This window comes from Rana temporaria, chromosome 5 (genome assembly GCF_905171775.1).
Source record: "Rana temporaria chromosome 5, aRanTem1.1, whole genome shotgun sequence".
In the NCBI taxonomy this organism is placed as follows: Eukaryota; Metazoa; Chordata; class Amphibia; order Anura; family Ranidae; genus Rana; species Rana temporaria.
In genome coordinates this window covers 93,000,636-93,019,315 of record NC_053493.1, presented here as the reverse complement: position 1 = coordinate 93,019,315, position 18,680 = coordinate 93,000,636, and the positions used below count along the sequence as shown (strand labels likewise).

Genomic DNA, 18,680 nt, shown 5'->3' with positions numbered 1-18,680 from the left:
GGTAGACGCCAGGGAACGTCTGCTACTAGACACACTAGGTCGGCGTACCAAGGACGCTGAGGCCAATCCGGAGCAATTAGGATCATTGGAATCCCCTCTGTCTCCACTCTGCAAAGCAGAAGAGGAAGAAGCCTTAGAGAAGGGAAGGCATAGATTAGCCGGTACAAACTCCACGGTGCCACCAACGCATCTGTCGTGTCTGCCCATGAGTTTCTTGACCTGGCCACAAACTGATTGAGTCGAGATGTCAGGAGATCTACGTCTGGCGTGCCCCATCTTTGGCAAAGGAGCTGAAACACATCCGGGTGCAGAGACCATTCTCCTTGGTCCAGCATCGGGTGACTCAGGTAGTCCACCTGACAGTTTTCCACGCCCGGAATGTATACGGCCGACAGAGCCAGTACGCTCCTTTCTGCCGAACTTAGGATGTGAGCGACCTCTGACGCTGCAGCCAAGCTTCTTGTTCCTCCCTGATGGTTGACATATGCCACTGCCGTGGTGTTGTCCGACTGGATCATGACTGGATGCCCCTGTAGCCTGAGACCAAGTTGAGAGGCACAGCCTAATCGCCCGAAGTTCCAGGACATTGATCGGCAAGTGGGATTCCTCCGGAGACCAACAACCTTGGGTCAACTGAACCCCCCAGACTCCCCCCCCCCCCCCCCAACCGGTTAGGCTGACGTCCGTCATGATCACCATCCAGTGAAAGGGAAGAAATGATTTCCCGGCCAGAAGTGCCAGTGATGTCAGCCATCAAACTAGGGGGGTCCTGACCAGGTGGCTCACCCGGATTTGATAATCCAGGGATGATGGGCACTTGTCCCACCTGGACAGAATTTCCGTTTTTCACATATGGTACCGCCTCGAAGGAGGCCACCATGAGGCCCAGGACTCGCATGCAAAAGCAGAGTGACGACCATCTCTGGGATGTCAACTGCCGCAACCTCTCCACAGGGAGAAAAACTTTTGCCTCTGAGTAGTCCAGAATCAACCCCAGATACACTAGGCGTTGAGTTGGTACCATTACTGACTTCTGAGCGTTCAGCACCCAACCAAAGTGTCGAAGGGTTTGACAGGTTTTAGACACGCTCACCTCTAATTCTGAGCTTGAAGTGGCCCTCAGAAGATCATCAGAGTAGCCCACAAAAGCGATTCCACGTCGTCTTAGTAGGGCCAAAATTGGGGCAAGCACCTTGGTGCCGATTGCAGGCCAAAGGGGAGAGCCACAGGGAATCGGCTAGTTGTTTTAAAATATGAGCTGTACTTACCGTTTACGAGATGCATCTTCTCCACCGCTTCCGGGTATGGGCTGCGGGACTGGGCGTTCCTATTTTGATTGACAGTCTTCCGAGAGGCTTCCGACGTTCGCATCCATCGCGTCACGATTTTCCGAAAGAAGCCGAACGTCGGTGTGCAGGCGCAGTATAGAGCCGCACCGACGTTCGGCTTCTTTCGGCTACTAGTGACGCGATGGATGCGACCGTCGGAAGCCTCTCGGAAGACTGTCAATCAAGAAGGAACGCCCGCTCCCGAAGACCCATACCCGGAAGCGACGGAGAAGATGCATCTCGAAAACGGTAAGTACAGTTCATATTTTAAAACTAGCCGATTCCCCTAGACAAAACGAGCATCCATCTAAGGGGATTGTTTGAAAAAATTGTCTTATGGGTGAACTCCCGCTTTAAAGAGAACATTTAAACCCTTAGAGCTTTTTTTGCATATTTGTAAACCGGTTTAAAACAATTATTTTGACCCTGAATATTCTATAAAACCTGCAAAACATTTTCTGAAAGCAGACAACCTACATAATAAGAGAGTGGTTGTTTCAATTTTTTACATTACATAATAGCACATAATAACCCAATTATTTGCAAACCTAAAAAAAGATGAGATTGAGCCAAGTATATAGATAAATAAACAAATAAGTGCAGTGCTTATACACACACACACACACAAAATATAATATAATATAATATAAAAATTATATATATATATATCCATCCCATAAAGGATGTATGTCAAGAGCAAACAAAGTGCAAAATGATAAATATTAAAAGCAACGTATACAACACAAGCCCATATACTGTACTTATTAAAACAATTAATACTGAAACCAACATGCCAATCCACTTTAAAATGGTGAAAACTAATGTGTAAATTAGACAATCTCTTCACGAACATCCACCTCTGTGCCTATTAGCAAATTACTGTGCTCCCTCCCCCGTTTGTGCCCTCACCATATATGTCCTATAAAATTGTGCCTTTGAAAATGGTTATTCCTCTGGAACTCTCCTCTTAGTAATTTTCCTTCCTCATCAATGCTGCTTGTGAACTCGTCATAGTGAGGGGCACACTCCTGCTCTGGGCTCTCTGGGGGGGGGGGCATGCTCCTACTCTGGGCTCTCTGCGGGGGGGGGGGCACGCTCTTACTCTGGGCTCTCTGCGGGGGGGGGGGGGGGGGGTCACGCTCCTACTCTGGGCTCTCTGCGGGGGGGGCACATTCCTACTCTGGGCTCTCTGCGGGGGGGGGGGGCACGCTCCTACTCTGGGCTCTCTGCGGGGGGGGCACGCTCCTACTCTGGGCTCTCTGCGGGGGGGGCACGCTCCTACTCTGGGCTCTCTGCGGGGGGGGCACGCTCCTACTCTGGGCTCTCTGCGGGGGGGGCACACTCCTACTCTGGGCTCTCTGCGGGGGGGGGCACACTCCTACTCTGGGCTCTCTGCGGGGGGGGGGCACCCCCCTACTCTGGGCTCTCTGCGGGGGGGGGGGGGGGGCACACTCCTACTCTGGGCTCTCTGCGGGGGGGGGGGCACACTCCTACTCTGGGCTCTCTGCGGGGGGGGGGCACACTCCTACTCTGGGCTCTCTGCGGGGGGGGGGGCACACTCCTACTCTGGGCTCTCTGCGGGGGGGGGGGCACACTCCTACTCTGGGCTCTCTGCGGGGGGGGGGGGGGGCACACTCCTGCTCTGGGCTCTCTGCGGGGGGCACACTCCTACTCTGGGCTCTCTGCGGGGGGGGCACACTCCTACTCTGGGCTCTCTGCGGGGGGGGGGGCACACTCCTACTCTGGGCTCTCTGCGGGGGGCACACTCCTACTCTGGGCTCTCTGCGGGGGGCACACTCCTACTCTGGGCTCTCTGCGGGGGGGGGGGCACACTCCTACTCTGGGCTCTCTGCGGGGGGGGCACACTCCTACTCTGGGCTCTCTGCGGGGGGGGCACACTCCTACTCTGGGCTCTCTGCGGGGGGGGGCACACTCCTACTCTGGGCTCTCTGCGGGGGGGGCACACTCCTACTCTGGGCTCTCTGCGGGGGGGGGCACACTCCTACTCTGGGCTCTCTGCGGGGGGGGCACACTCCTACTCTGGGCTCTCTGCGGGGGGGGGCACACTCCTACTCTGGGCTCTCTGCGGGGGGGGCACACTCCTACTCTGGGCTCTCTGCGGGGGGGGCACACTCCTACTCTGGGCTCTCTGCGGGGGGGGCACACTCCTACTCTGGGCTCTCTGCGGGGGGGCACTCCTACTCTGGGCTCTCTGCGGGGGGGGGGGGGGCACACTCCTACTCTGGGCTCTCAGACTTCCAGATAAAGACCAAAGTCCTTGCTTGAGTGACAGGTTATTTACACATCTCGTGCACTAGCTTGCAGACATGTACAGCTTCTGTAAAGTGCACAATTCACATTCCCCTCCCCTCTCCTGTCCAGCTCTCCCAGGATTGGCAGTCTTTCCTGTGTTTTGATTAAATGTTTTAAAAAAAATGGGGCGATCCACAGTTCAGTGTAAACAGCCATCAGAATATACATAGACAAGAAGCTGTGCATATCTGCAAGCTAGTGCACGAGATATGTAAATAACCTATCACTCAAGCGAGGACTTCAGGGCCAGATCCACAGCCAGCGCCGCAAATTAAGTTACTCAAAACTTATGTCATTTAAGTTACGGCGCCCTAAGTTGGTGTCGTAATTGCCGTATCCACAGCGCATTTGCGCAAAGTTGCGCTTGCGTAACTTAAATCCCAAGGCGTAAGGCGGGGTTATTGCAAGTGGGAAGGAAGTGGGCGTGCTTCATTGTAATGAGCCGTGACCCCATGCAAATGAAGGGCCGGTCGTACTGCGCATGAGCGCACGAATCTGCTTCTCACTGGGCATGTGCAGAACTTTGCTTGGCGCAATCAGTGAGATAGGTAAAAGGCCAAGCGTACTTAGTTTGAGGATCGCCCTGTGTATAAATAGCCCCAGACAAACACACTTCCCTTGCAAAAGTATTTCCCTGTGTTACCCTTCCTAGAACAAGTTGCTTCTGCTCTGAATGTTTGTCAGTGTTTGTTGGTGAGTTGTGTGTGATAGAGAAGTTTTGGAGGAGTATTATATAGTAGTTGGTGTTTGTTTCTGCTTAGTGTATTTTCGGTTTGTTTTTTTCTGATTGTATTTTGTGTTTGTTTTTTGCGTGTTTGTTTTTGAATTTGTAGTAGCTGTCTGCTTGTGTGTTTCTTCTGTTAATGTGTTTTTGTTTGTTTGTGGTGTGTGTATTTTTGTTTGTTTGTCCTGTGAGTTTCTTCTTGTTGCTGAGTGGTGTCTGATGGCACCCAAGCTCAGAAAGCTCAATTTTAATCAGGTTGAGAAGCAAATCCTTGCTAGGTCCATCGTCCTATATGGGCGCTATTTACATGGGCCTGAGAGCCGGAACACCTCCCCGGCCCAAAGGAAGGCGATTCTAAAGAAGGAAGAAGGTTACGGATCAGATCAATGCGGCAGGGGGGGACGGGGACGAGGACCCCCGCTGGCATCCAAAAAAAGACCAACGATCTAAAGAGCGTGGTCCGGAACAAGGTGGCTAAGATCAATGCCCATGCCAGGGGCACTGGAGGAGGGGGACCCTGCCCCATCCATCTGAGTGAGGAGGAATGGGCAGTGGCCCGGTGTTTCCAGCCAGAGCAGGTGGTGGGCCTGCGTGGCTATCAAACAGGTTCTCCTGTGAGGACAGGTAAGTTTTGGGTTTTTCTATCTGGTGATTAGCATGTGTCGGTGGGGGAAGAGAAGATGTGCCAAGTGTGTGGATCCTCAAACCTGTGATTGTTTTGTGTCCTCCACAGATGACCAGGAGATTGCAGGCCCATCAAGCCAGGAGGTTGCTGGCCCATCAGGCCAGGAGGTTGCTGGCCCATCAGACCAGGCTGCTGCACCACCCCAAGGACAAGATGCTGCTGATGAGTCCCAAGAAGGGCAGGATTCCCCAGGGGAGGGGAGTGGCCAAACCTCCCCTCATGAGGAGGGTGAGGGGGAGGAGGATGAGGGGGAGGAGGATGAGGGGGTGGAGGAAGAAGATCTTCAAATTGGCCGGGAAGTCCTTTTGGCCTCGGATATGATGACCTTTGAGGATACCCTTGAGGCTACACTTGAGGCTACCCCAGAGGCTGGCAGCAGTCAGGCCACCATCAGGGGTAGCCCCTCCCACAACAGGCCGCAACCCAGAAGGGTCACTCTCCCCCCTCCTCCCAGGCCACAAGCCTCAGGGGCAGGCAGGATTGCGACCCAGGAGACCAGGGGGGTGGCCGAGCGTCTGCCGACCAGTCTGCAGAAGGACAATGCCCGGCAGACCCGCACTCTGGGTCAGATAAAAGTCACTCTGACCCAGATGGAGCACAGCCTGGGTGCAATGAAGGAGTCACTCGGTGATGGGGCCACAAACTCATTGGCGGTCATCACATGTTTGTGGGACCTGAAGACCGCCACAACAGGCGTGGCCCAGTAGGTGACTGCCCTGACCCAGGCTGTGCAGGACAATACCCGGGCTGTCCAGGACAATACCCGGGCTGGCCAGGCCAATACGGCTGCCATCACTGTCTGTCTCACAAGGATAGCAGTGGCCTTGGAGGGCAGGCCAGCAGGAGGACAGACACCAGGGGAGGCTCCTCCTTCCCCTGCTCCCCCCCCCCCCCATGAAGATACTCCCTCCCCTGCTAACACCCCCCCCCCCCCCATGAAGATCCTCCAGTTGGCCGTGGGCAGCCCAGACGGAGCACTCGCCGCCGATAATAATTTGCAGGGGTACTTTTTTATTTTATTTTTTTTTATATTTTTATGATTGTTTATTATACTGTACTTATGATTTGGTTTATGTGTGTGAATGATGTGTGAATGTGGGGGGTGGCATTCCTGATAAAATAAGGGTGTCACCCTCAGTTTTGGTGGAGAAGGGATCCCCAGGACCAGGGAGAAGTGATCCCAGGTCCCTGAATGGTGTATGAATGCACAGTAACAGAATTGGAGCCGTGGCGTGGCGTTACTGCTCCCAAGTACCATTGGGGGGGGGGTACTTGGATCTAATCCAATTAGATGTGCATGTGATATGTCTGTGCTAGGGACCACAGTGGTGTGCATTAATGCATTCTCATTGTGACATAATTAATGTGTGTGTTTACTGTTTGCCGTCTCCTGGCTGCTGTGCCCTCAGAAGAGGGGGTACCCTCGGTCACTGAAGTCACTAGTCTAGCTATGCGCATGGATGCCCCTGGCATGTTGGCATACAGATTGTAGTCCAGCAAGTGTGTGTGTGCTCAGCTCTTCCTTAATGGTGCTGCTTTAGCTGACCTTTACACGGTATGTGTAAAATTAGGGCTGCTTTTATAAAGTGTAAATTTACACATTGAAACTAACAGAAGCGCACAGGGCGTAATCTACGGCGCACACACTTAATTTTGTGGATCGCCCCATCTCCCTCATTTGCATATTTGCCTATCAAAACAGCGGCGTTTCTAGCGTAATTTGCGCACAGAAAAGCGCCGGTGTAATTTTTTTAGGTACGACGGAAAAACCTGATTTTAAGTCGTATCTCCTTTTGAGGAACACGCGCCGTGTAAATTTCAATTACGCCGCGTATCTCGAGTTAAGTCGGCGCATCTGCTTTGTGGATCTGGCCCTTAGTCTTTATCTGGAAGTCTGTTTTATTTCACTCAACAATAAAGAGAGGATTGCTCAGCACTGGATTAACTCTGTGTGGCAAGACTGACACAGATGATAGGAAATCGTATTCTCTACATTGTGACATAAAAAAAAAAGTTTACAGAGTTTACATCCACTTTAAGGAAAGATGTACGACAACATACATACCCAAAAAATAAAAGGGAAGTATGGACAATTAATCTCGTTGCCAAAGAATATAGTGCAGACGTTTGGAGATTATTATTCTTCCCTATATAATTTGGTACTGTACCTGTTTTCGAGAATGTGTTTCCAGCACGACAGCATCGCGCTGATTCTCGGCGACAGGGTGCCGACATCTCGCACTCGCTGAAATAGAAAAAGCACATTCCAGCGATCGCATCATAGAAGCAACGGGGATCCGACTTGGATTCCCGCCAATTCTAGCCGCGTCGTTTGGTATAAATCCTTAGCCGTACCAGGCCGCATGCCCTCAACATGGGGGGGGTTGGGTGCTCTGGGGCGGAGGGGCGCCCTGCGGCCCCCCCACCCCAGAGCACCCTGTCCCTATGTTAAGGACAGGGCCTCTTCCCGACAACCCTGGCCGTTGGTTGTCGGGGGGCTTATCGAAATCTGGGAGCCCTCTTTAATAAGGGGGCCCCCCACCCTAGGTGAATGAATATGGGGTACATCGTACCCCTACCCATTCACCTGGAGGCAAAGTGTCAATAAAAATAAACACACAACACAGGGTTTAAAAATAATTTATTAGTCAGCTCCGGGGGTCTACTTCCATCTTCTCCGCTGTCATCTCCGCACTCCCCGGTTCTTTTCCCGCTCTCCGGTGCCTTCTTCGGGGCTGGCCACCGCTATCTTCTTTTTAGCTCAATTACTAGCGGCGGGGGAAGACGACCCCATAGAGAGTGGAGAAGACCCACTGGAGGGAGAAGACCCCCGGAGCCGACTAATACATTTTAAAACCCTGTGTTGTGTGTTTATTTTTATTGACACTTTGCCTCCAGGTGAATGGGTAGGGGTACGATGTACCCCATATTCATTTACCTAGGGTGGGGGGCCCCCTTATTAAAGGGGGCACCCAGATTCCGATAAGCCCCCTGCCCGCAGACCCCAACAACCAACGGCCAGGGTCGTCAGGAAGAGGCCCTGTCCTTCTCAACATGGGGACAGGGTGCTTTGGGGTGGGGGGGCCGCAGGGCGCCCCCTGCCCCAGAGCACCCAACCCCCCCCATGTTGAGGGCATGCGACCTGGTAATGCTCAGGGAGGGTGGGGGCGCTCGCTCGTCCCCGCTCCCTCCCTGACCGGCGTGCTTTGGATACGGGTCTGGTATGGATTGTAGGGGGACCCCCACGCCGTTTTTACGGCGTAGGGTGGGGGTTCTCCTTATAATCCATACCAGACCTAAGGGCCTGGTATGCCCCTGGGGGGGAACCCATGCCGTTTTTTTTTATTAAATATTTGGTGTGCCGTTCCCCCTCATGATTCATACCAAACGCTGCGGCTAGAATTGGCAGGAATCCAAGTCAGATCCCCGTCGCTTCTATGACGGCTTTTTCCCCCCAAACGCGGCGAGCCGGCTCGGCGCTGGCTCCCGCGACGGGGCTCGTAGGTGATCAATCTCGCCGAGAAAAGGAGCGAGATTGACACAATATCACGGTCACCTACACTATGACAATTACTGGCCTCTCTTATCTTAAGTGGGAGAACTTGCACAATTGGTGGCTGACTAAATACTTTTTTGCCCCATTGTACCTACTAATAAGCATACGAAAAAAATAAATTATATTTTAGGCTGCAGTACCTTATATGCTAGGAAAGGTATCTTGTCTCTGCCCAATCCTCCTCTACTTTCAAAGACGTTTGATAAAATGTGGACATCATGGATTCAGGCTAGACATCTCAGTGTGAAATAATTGGTTGGAGTATTTATGGTGTGATTTTTTTTATGGTGTAACCTCAATTCTGATGAATCTGTTTTTTATTCTCCCTCCACTCACCTCTCTACCCTGGCTTCCCCCCTGGTAGCTGTGGCTCAGAGGATACTAGGTGACCCTCTTTACCCCCTTTTCTCTCCCCCTTATCTTCCTGTAATATTGATCAACAAAATGTGGAGGAGTTCTGGGGTTTCCCTTATAGTTGTGTATTTTGGGGTGTTTATTTAAAATCATGAAGTAGAAGTAACAGTAGAGATGTTTACCCAATTAGGACGGACCCTTTTTTTGTGTTTGTCTTTTCTATCTGTATGAAAATATATATACATGACTGTTTTCCATGTATTTTTTGAGAAATTTACCCCTGTATACATTCACATGTGCACTCTTTTCAATAAACATTCCTTCTGTTTAAAAAAAAAAAATAAAAAAAAAATACTGTATATGGCCAGCTTAAGTGGAATAAAAGTCTCTCAAATCAACATTTTCAATCCTTATGCTGCTAGTATTAATAAATCGATTGGGAGATCTATATCTACTTGTAATATTATATACACTGCTCAAAAAAAAAAAAAAAGTAACACTTTGAAAACATATCAGATCTCAACGGGCAAAAATCTCATGCTGGATATCTATACTGATATGGACTGGGTAATGTGTTAGGAATGAAAGGATGGAACATCATTTAATGAAAATGAAAATTATCCACCTACAGAGGGCTGAATTCAAAGACACCCCAAAGATCCAAGTGAAAAAATTATGCAGCATGCTAGTTTATTTTGCTGAAATTTCATTGCAACAACTCAAAATGGTCCTCAGTAGTTTGTATGGTCCCCGAATGCTTGTATGCATGTTTGACGATATCAGGGCATGAGAGGACAAATGGTATCCTGGGGTAGTTCCTCCCAGATCTGGACCAGAGCATCACTGAGCTCCTGAACAGGTGCAACCTGGTGGCACCGGATGGACCGAAACAATGTCCCAGAGGTGTTCTTTTGGATTTAGGTCAGGTGAGCGAGGCGGCCATTCAATGGAATCAATTTCTTCATCCTCCAGGAACTGTCTGCATGCTCTCGCCACATGAGGCCGGGCATTGTCGTGCACCAGGAAGAACTCAGGACCCACTGCACCAGCGTAAGGTCTGACAATGGGTCCAAGGATTTCATCCCAATACCCAATGGCAGTCAGGGTGCCATTGCGTAGCCTGTAGAGATCTGTGCGTCCCTCCATGGATATGCCTCCCCGACCATTACTGACCCACCACCAAACCGGTCATGCTGAATGATGTTACAGGCAGCATAAAGTTCTCCACGGCTTCTCCAGACCCTTTCAAGTCACATATGCTCAGGGTGAACCTGTTCTCATCTGCAAAAAGCATGGGGCATCAGTGGCGGACCTGCCAAGTCTGGTGTTGAATGGAAAATGCCAATCGAGCTCCACAGTGTCCGGCAATGAGCACCGAGCACACTAGAGGACGTTGGGCCCTCAGGCCACCCCCATGAAGTCGGTTCCTGATTGTTTGGTCAGAGACATTCACACCCGTGGCCTGCTGGAGGTCATTTTGTAGGGCTCTGGCAGTGCTCATCCTGTTCCTCCTTGCACAAAGGATCAGATACCAATCCTGCTGATGGGTTAAGGACCTTCTACGGCTCTGTCCAGCTCTCCTAGAGTAACTGCCGTCTCCTAGAATCTCCTCCATGCTCTTGAGACTGTGCTGGGAGACAAGGCAAACCTTCTGGCAATGACATGTATTGATGTGCCATCAAGGAGGAGTTAGACTGTCTGTGCAACCTTTATAGGGTCCAAGTATCGCCTCGTGCTACCAGTATTGACATTAACCCTAGCCAAATGCAAAACTAGTGAAAAACAGTGAGAAAAGAGGAGTAGGGGAAAAAAATGTCAGACACCTCCATCTGAAAAAACATTCCTGTTTTGGAGGTCGTCTCATTGTTGCCCATGTAGTGCACCTGTTAATCAGTTTTTATCTGCTTTGCTGTTAATTGAAATTAACAACCCCCTCTGTATACACCCCTTCCCTCTCTGCTACTTAACTGACCAGATCAATATCCCAGGAGTTCCGATTCAAAAGTGTTCCTTTAATTCTTTTGAGCAGTGTATATTGGCGTTGAATATTAAAAATTAAAGAGCGGTATTAGTTTATGGTGCTCAGATACAGTTACGTTCTGCTTCCAGCCTACCTGCGTGCATAATGCAGAGGAAGAATGTATTATAAAATTATCCCTATACATTTTGAAGTATGCATTACAACCACAAAAAACCTCACCTAAGAGTTCTCAGTCCATTAATCTTGGTTGTTAAAACCTTTAGCCTGCTTCCTGCTGCAGTCTTCAAGTTAACTTCAAGCCCATGAATTGTTTTCTCAGATAGCTCTCTTGCTTTCTTTACGGGGAAAAAATAAATGCAATGACAGGTAAAAATAAATGCATGACTGCTACAAAATTAAAATGCACACAATCTTTTTTCCTAAATAGTTCATTGAGCGACACATTTAAAGCAGTAAAAAACCCAAAAGCAAATACCTGAACTTATATTGCAACGTCTTAGATGTTATGGCTGCATTTGTGTTCTTTTTAAGGCATTTATTTTCACCTGGTGATCCAGTAACAAGTCTGGATCACAAGAACAAGCTGCCTTTCAGTTGTGGCAGCTAGTGGGTTGAGTGAAACCAAGTAAACACTGACAAGGGTGCTTACAATAATCAGCTTTCATTCATGTAAAACCTTTAATCCAAAAAAAATAAAAAATAAAAGTCTGTTGCAAGGTGTTATGGAGTTTGATTTTAATTTGTTTGCGTATTTAACTTCGCTAGTACATCCCTAAGCTCCCCCAGGACTGACAAAGCTGCATCTGTTGCTCCATCAGAGTGTAGACATCCTAATACAGGAAGAGTTACTGGCCGGTTTAAATAGAGAGGACTTTTAGAAAGGCACCACAATGACAAGTATATAAAAATACAAATATAAATTGTATTAAGTACAAACTTAAGACACTAATAATATACTTAAAACAGTAAATGCAAAATTTGCAGAGTATGATGGGACTTTCTTCATACAAGGAAAAGCTTTAGATCCCCAAAAATTGTGGGTACCCCTACACATTTTGACTCAAGGGTCTGGGGGTTCTCAAGAGCAACAGATTGAACAACTGTCTAAAAATATAAATAGTGATGTCATAAACATATATAAATGCACATAAAAGCATGTATATAGGAAAATGTATCATGTAAGGCAACTTACTACATATGGCAGAGAACACATGCATGCAAGAGCACCAGTATGCCTCCAAAGCCTCCAAAAGTAGGACACAATTTAAAGGACAAACCTAATGAATAAATGGGATAGAGTTGTATAAACTGGAAGTACTGTGCATCCAATATATATGGACACAAAAAGCAAGTGGGGAGATGAATCAAGAGCACACAGCCATGGGGAAAACCCCTCACAACCACCCTGGTACAGTAGTTGATGCTTATCCCAGATATAGTATTGTATCAACTTGTAGAGTAGCCAAAAGATACTCCAAGTAACGTCTATTGTTCCTACAGTTGTGTGAAAAAATATTTGCACCCTTTCTTATATTTTTGCATATTTGCCACACTTAAACGACCCAGATCAAACACATTTTATTACACAACTATAACCCGAGTAAATACAAAATGCAGTTTTTAACCACTTAAGCCCCGGACCATATTGCTGCCTAAAGACCCAAGGGGTTTTTACAGTTCGGGACTGCGTCGCTTTAACAGACAATTGCACGGTCGTGCGACGTGGCTCCCAAACAAAATTGGCGTCCTTTTTTCCCCACAAATAGAGCTTTCTTTTGGTGGTATTTGATCACCTCTGCGGTTTTTATTTTTTGCGCTATAAACAAAAATAGAGCTACAATTTTGAAAAAAATGCAATATTTTTTACTTTTTGCTGTAATAAATATCCCCCAAAAACATATATAATTTTTTTTTTCCTCAGTTTAGGCCGATACGTATTCTTCTACCTATTTTTGGTAAAAAAAAACCGCAATAATCGTTTATCGGTTGGTTTGCGCAAAATTTATAGTGTTTACAAAATAGGGGATAGTTTTTTTGCATTTTTATTTTTTTTTATTTTTTTTTACTACTAATGGCGGCGATCAGCAATTTTTTTCGTGACTGCGACATTATGGCGGACACTTCGGACAATTTTGACACATTTTTGGGACAATTGTCATTTTCACAGCAAAAAATGCATTTAAATTGCATTCTTTATTGTGAAAATGACAGTTGCAGTTTGGGAGTTAAACACAGGGGGCGCTGTAGGATTTAGGGATCACTGTGTGTGTTTACTAGTGTAGGGGGGTGTGGCTGTAGGATTGACAACATCGATCGAGTCTTCCCTATATAAGGGATCACTCGATCGATGCGCCGCCACAGTGAAGCACGGGGAAGCCGTGTTTACACACGGCTCTCCCCGTTCTTCAGCTCCGGGGAGCGATCGCGACGGAGCGGCTAAAAACAAATAGCCGCGCCGTCGTCCCGGATCGCTCCCCGAGCGGACCCGACCTCCGCATGTACCGCATGGCACCCCCCACCCACGTCTAGCAGAGGACGTACAGGTACGTACATGTGCCTGTACGTGCCATTCTGCTGACGTATATGTACATGAGGAGGTCGGGAACTGGTTAAATGGCTTCATTTATTAAGCGCTGAATATGAAAATAGTGAGATATGTATATATTAACATTAAAGTGGAGGTTCACCCAAAAACTAAATTTTTAACATTAGATTGAGGCTCATTTTGTGAAGCAGAATCGGGTGTTTTTTTTTTAAATCGAAGCAGTACTTACCGTTTTAGAGATAGATCTTCTCCGCCGCTTCCAGGTATGGGCTGCGGGACTGGGCGTTCCTATTTGATTGACAGGCTTCCGACGGTCGCATACAGCGCGTCACGATTTTCCGAAAGTAGCCGAACGTCGGTGCGCAGGCGCCGTATGGAGCCGCACCGACGCTCGGCTACTCGTGACGCGATGTATGCGACCGTCGGAAGCCTGTCAATCAAATAGGAACGCCCAGTCCCGAAGACCATACCCGGAAGCGGCGGAGAAGATCTCTCTCTAGAACGGTAAGTACGGCTTCGATTTAAAAAAAAAACACCCGATTCCCCTACACAAAATGAGCCTCAATCTAATGTTAAAAATTGTTTTTCGGTTGAACTCCCGCTTTAAAAGTGATCACAGTTCAAAAAAAAAACAATATGGGGAGTGGTGTACCTAGGGCCTAGTACAACACTCCCCATATTGCTTTTATTTTGAACTGTGATCACTTTTAACCACTTGCTTACTGGGCACATATACCCCCTTCCTGCCCAGGCGAAATTTCAGCTTCCGTTCGGTTTTTATTTTTTGCACTATAAATAAAAAGAGCGACAATTTTGGAAAAAAAACACAATATTTATTTACTTTTTGCTCTAATAAATATCCTAATATTTTTTTAAAAAATACTTTTTTTTTTTCTTAGTTAAGGCCGATAAGTATTCTTCTACGTATTTTTGTTTTAAAAAAAAAAAACGCAATAAGCGACTGGTTTGCGCAAAAGTTATAGCACCTACAAAATAGGGGACAGAATTATGATTTTTTTTTTTTTACTAGTAATGGCAGCGATCTGCGATTTTTATTGGGACTGCGACATTATGGCGGACACTTGACACATTTTTGGGACCATTCACATTTACACAGCGACCAGTGCTATAAAAATGCACTGGTTACTGTATAAATGTGACTGGCAGGGAAGGGGTTAACACTAGGGGCGAGGAAGGGGTTAAATTTGTCACCTGCATAGTGTTTCTAACTGTGGGGGAAGGGGACTGTCTGGGGGAGGTGACCGATCTGTGTCCCTATGTACAAGGGACACAGCATCGGTCTCCTCTCCCTGACAGGACTTGGATCTGTGTGTTTACACACACAGATCCACGTCCTTGTCTGTGTATCCGCCGATCACGGGTACCTGGCGGACATCGCGGCCGCCAGGCACGTGCATCGGCACATCAGTGATGCGGCGGGGGCGCGCTTGCGTGCCCTCCAGTGTCTGGAGGAGCGGAGGATGTCTATAGACGTAATCGCGGCAATTAAGAGCCACCTTGTGGCCGTCTTGTCAATTGCCGGAATGTCAAGTGGTTAAAGCGGGGGTTCACCCTTAGAGGGCACTTTTCCCCCTTAGATTCCTGCTCGTTATTACTAGGGGAATCGGCTATTTATTTTAAAATATGTGCAGTACTTACCCGTTTACGAGACGCATCCTCTCCGTCGCTTCCGGGTATGGGCTTCGGGAATGGGCGTTCCTTCTTGATTGACAGGCTTCCGAGAGGCTTCCGACAGTCGCATCCATCGCGTCACGATTTTCCGAAAGAAGCCGAACGTCGGTGCGCAGGCGCAGTATAGAGCCGCACCGACGTTCGGCTTCTTTCGGCTACAAGTGACGCGATGGATGCGACCGTCGGAAGCCTCTCGGAAGAATGTCAATCAAGAAGGAACGCCCGCTCCCGAAGACCCATACCCGGAAGCGACGGAAGAAGATGCAGCTCGAAAACGGGTAAGTACTGCTCATATTTTAATATAAATAGCCGATTCCCCTAGACCGAACGAGCAGGAAGCTAAGGGGAGATTTTTTTTTTTTTTTTAAATGGGTGAACTCCCGCTTTAATGTTTGTTGGTTTTTATTCATTAAAACTAAAGTTTTTTTTTTACCTGCACCATTGGAGCATCGTTTTCTTTTCTTTCCATGGTCGGTGTATTAAAAGTTTTTTGAGTCCCTCCATTGTGCCTTATATCACCCTCAGCAGCAACACCACAATCAGCAGCACCAAGATGGCGCACTGGTGAGCGCAGAGCAGCATCACTTTTAAATCCAGTTACCTGACTTTGTTCTGAGTGACTCTTCAACATCCCCCTCTTCACTGCAGCGCTGTGCTGAGTTGCCTCCGGAGAGGCTGCGCAGGCGCAGTGTTAACAGCATCCAACTTCCCCTTTCAGGGAGGAGCCAGGACTAATTCCCCACTGTGTCGGCGGGGCCTTCAAAGGCGGCAGGACACTGCGCGGAGCGCTGCGGGCGCCGGAGGCACGCCAGAGGGAAGCCCGTCTGTGCCAGGATGGGCGGGTCGGCTGTTCCCCCCCCTCCTTGAGTTGGGCATAACATTTACTATGCAGTAGTTATGGTGAGCATTGTATCTGAAGCTTTATATTTAAATTAAGGTGATTCTTAGTGCAGTTGCTCTTATAGGCACAGTACTGCTACTTTTAAAACAGCATAGCTCTCCTGGTAAAAGTTTTTGTACCTTTTTATTTTTACATGGGAAACGGGTGGTAGGCTGGACGTTATGGCACCGACCATCCACTAGGTTTCTCATAGTCAGAGTAGAACGGTCTACTCTCCTGTCCAATTGGAAGCTTTTAATATGGGAGGAGATGTTCCCTCTAGAGCAGTGGTTCTCAACCTTTTAATGCCGTGACCCCTTGATAAAATTTCCCAAGTTGTGGGGACCCCTAATAGTAAAATTATTTTCGTAGCGTGGGTTGTCGGCACACAAGACAAGTCATTTGCGCCCCTAACCCACGGAAATTTAGCGTTCCCTGAGTCACCTCCACTCGTACAGTATTAAAACCTCATATGGTACATTTTTGGATGTACCACCCTTTTCTCTTTGTTCTCCTCTTTTTCCCTTTCATCTCTCTCTATCCTAATTTCTTGTTTTTCCCCCCATCCCTCTCTCTAGCCGTCTTTCTTGTTTTTTCTCTCATGCTTTCTCTCCCTTTTTTCTTTCTTTCTTTCTTCCTCCCCCTCTTTTTCTCTACCTTCCATGTATTCTCTATTTTAATTCCTTCTCTTACTCCTTAGTGGGGGGGTGGGGGGTGGGATGAGTGGCAATGCTTGGGGGAGTTCTGATCGGCCAACTTAGGTGCTCTTGATCAAAGTCATCTGCTGATCTGAGATCTGTAGTGGGGACTTTTAATGGCAACTATAATCACAGGTAGTGTTACCCAATGTGTCTCCAACTTTGTGGTGTCTTGTAGCAGTGACACCTATGCTGAAATCAGGAGATAGGGTCTCCTCCAGCCCCTCCCACCTCACATTCCTCACCAGTCAGCGGACCTCTAGTCTCTGCCCCCCAGCCATGCCGTGAACTGAATGGCCGTGTGCTCCAGGAACAGCACAGCTGGGTGGCCACCGGCTCCAGGGACAGCCAAGCTGAGCAGCCACAAGAAGGCTGGGAGAGTGGTGCGGGCTTCAGGAACAGCACAGGATTTGGTGACCCCTGGCAAATCATCATTTGACCTCCGAGGGGGTCCCGACCCCCAGGTTGAGAACCACTGCTCTAGAGTTTGATGAAATTGAATAAGTATAATCTGCTTAATCCTGCTGCCGAGAAATTCATGACAGCACCAAAAGTTGCTAATGAAGATATCCTGATAGGTGAAAAAACCCTAGCCCATAAACAAATCAACTCCACAATAAAAGGAGGACTTCTTAACGCGCGGTCTGCGGTGAAAAATGCGATAGCCATCTATGACATCCTATTAGAGTATGACTTAGATTACTTGGTAATCACGGAAACATGGTTCTCTCCTGCTTCCCCCCCCCCCCCAGGCTGGACGAATTGGTCCCGCCTGGGTTCAATCTACTATCCTGTGACCGTAGCTCGGGGAGAGGTGAAGGAACTGCTTGCATATTCAAGGCTAAGTTAACCACTTCCATACAGGGCTTTTATACCCACCTCCATACCAGGCCTATTCTGGCACTTCTCTCCTACATGTACAAATCATAATTTTTTTGCTAGAAAATTACGCAGAACCCCCAAACATTATATATGTTTTTTTAGCAGACACCCTAGGGAATAAAACGACGGTCATTGAAACTTTATCTTGCACGGGATTTGCGCAATAAATTTTTCAAACGCCTTTTTTTTTTTTTTTTGGAAAGAAATTGTTTCATGAATTAAAAAAATAACAAAACAGTAAAGTTAGCCCAATTTTTTTGTAAAATATGAAAGATGATGTTACACCGAGTAAATAGATACCCAACATGTCACACTTTAAAATTGCGCACACTCATGGAATGGCGCCAAACTTCGGTACTTAAAAATCTCCATAGGCAATGCTTTGACATTTTTTACAGGTTACCAGTTTAGATTTACAGAGGAGATCTAGTGCTAGAACTGTTGCTGGCACTCTAACGCACGCGGTTTAATATGCGGTTTAAACGGTGTTTACATATGTCGGCGGGACTTGCGTGTGCTTCTGCGCGCAAGCTACTGGGGACAGGGGCGTTAAAAAAATTATTTTTATTTCTTTTTACATATTTAGAGAGCGCCTGCATATCACTTATCCTCTTGGTCGTCGTGACTGCCAAGAGGAAGGCAAACTTAAGGGTAAGTAACCTGATTGGGATACTATCGATTGGCTCAAACGGAGCCTTGGTCAACTGATCCAAAACAATCGAAAGATCTCAGGCCGGAACCCTAGAACCCTGAACTGGGGACAACCTATCTCTGGCTGTTAGGAACCTTTTAATAAGGGGATCCAGGGATAGGTGTCTATCCAAAAAATACAACAAGGCTGCCACTTGGACTTTAAGAGTCCTGGAGGCTAGCCCCTGGTCCACTCCATCCTGAAGAAACTCCAGGAGAGCCGAAGTCTCCTGTTGGGATACCTGTCTCGCCGAACACCAGCGAGAGAAGACCCCCCAAATCTTGGCATAAATACGCCTAGTGACTACCTTCCTACTAGCCAGAAGTGTGTCAATTACCCTCTCGGAGCAGC

At 48.0% G+C, this 18,680-nt stretch overlaps 1 protein-coding gene across 5 annotated transcripts in view; it reads right to left on the bottom strand.

The window, feature by feature from the left end:
- STK31 (serine/threonine kinase 31) overlaps window positions 1-18,680 on the bottom strand; it is a 369,252-nt gene that overhangs the window by 173,228 nt on the left and 177,344 nt on the right. For all 5 annotated transcript variants that reach the window (XM_040352870.1, XM_040352874.1, XM_040352872.1 and 2 more), the window contains one exon: window positions 11,161-11,276. In XM_040352870.1, the coding sequence (XP_040208804.1) occupies window positions 11,161-11,276 (116 nt within the window). The remainder of the gene's footprint in view (window positions 1-11,160; window positions 11,277-18,680) is intronic.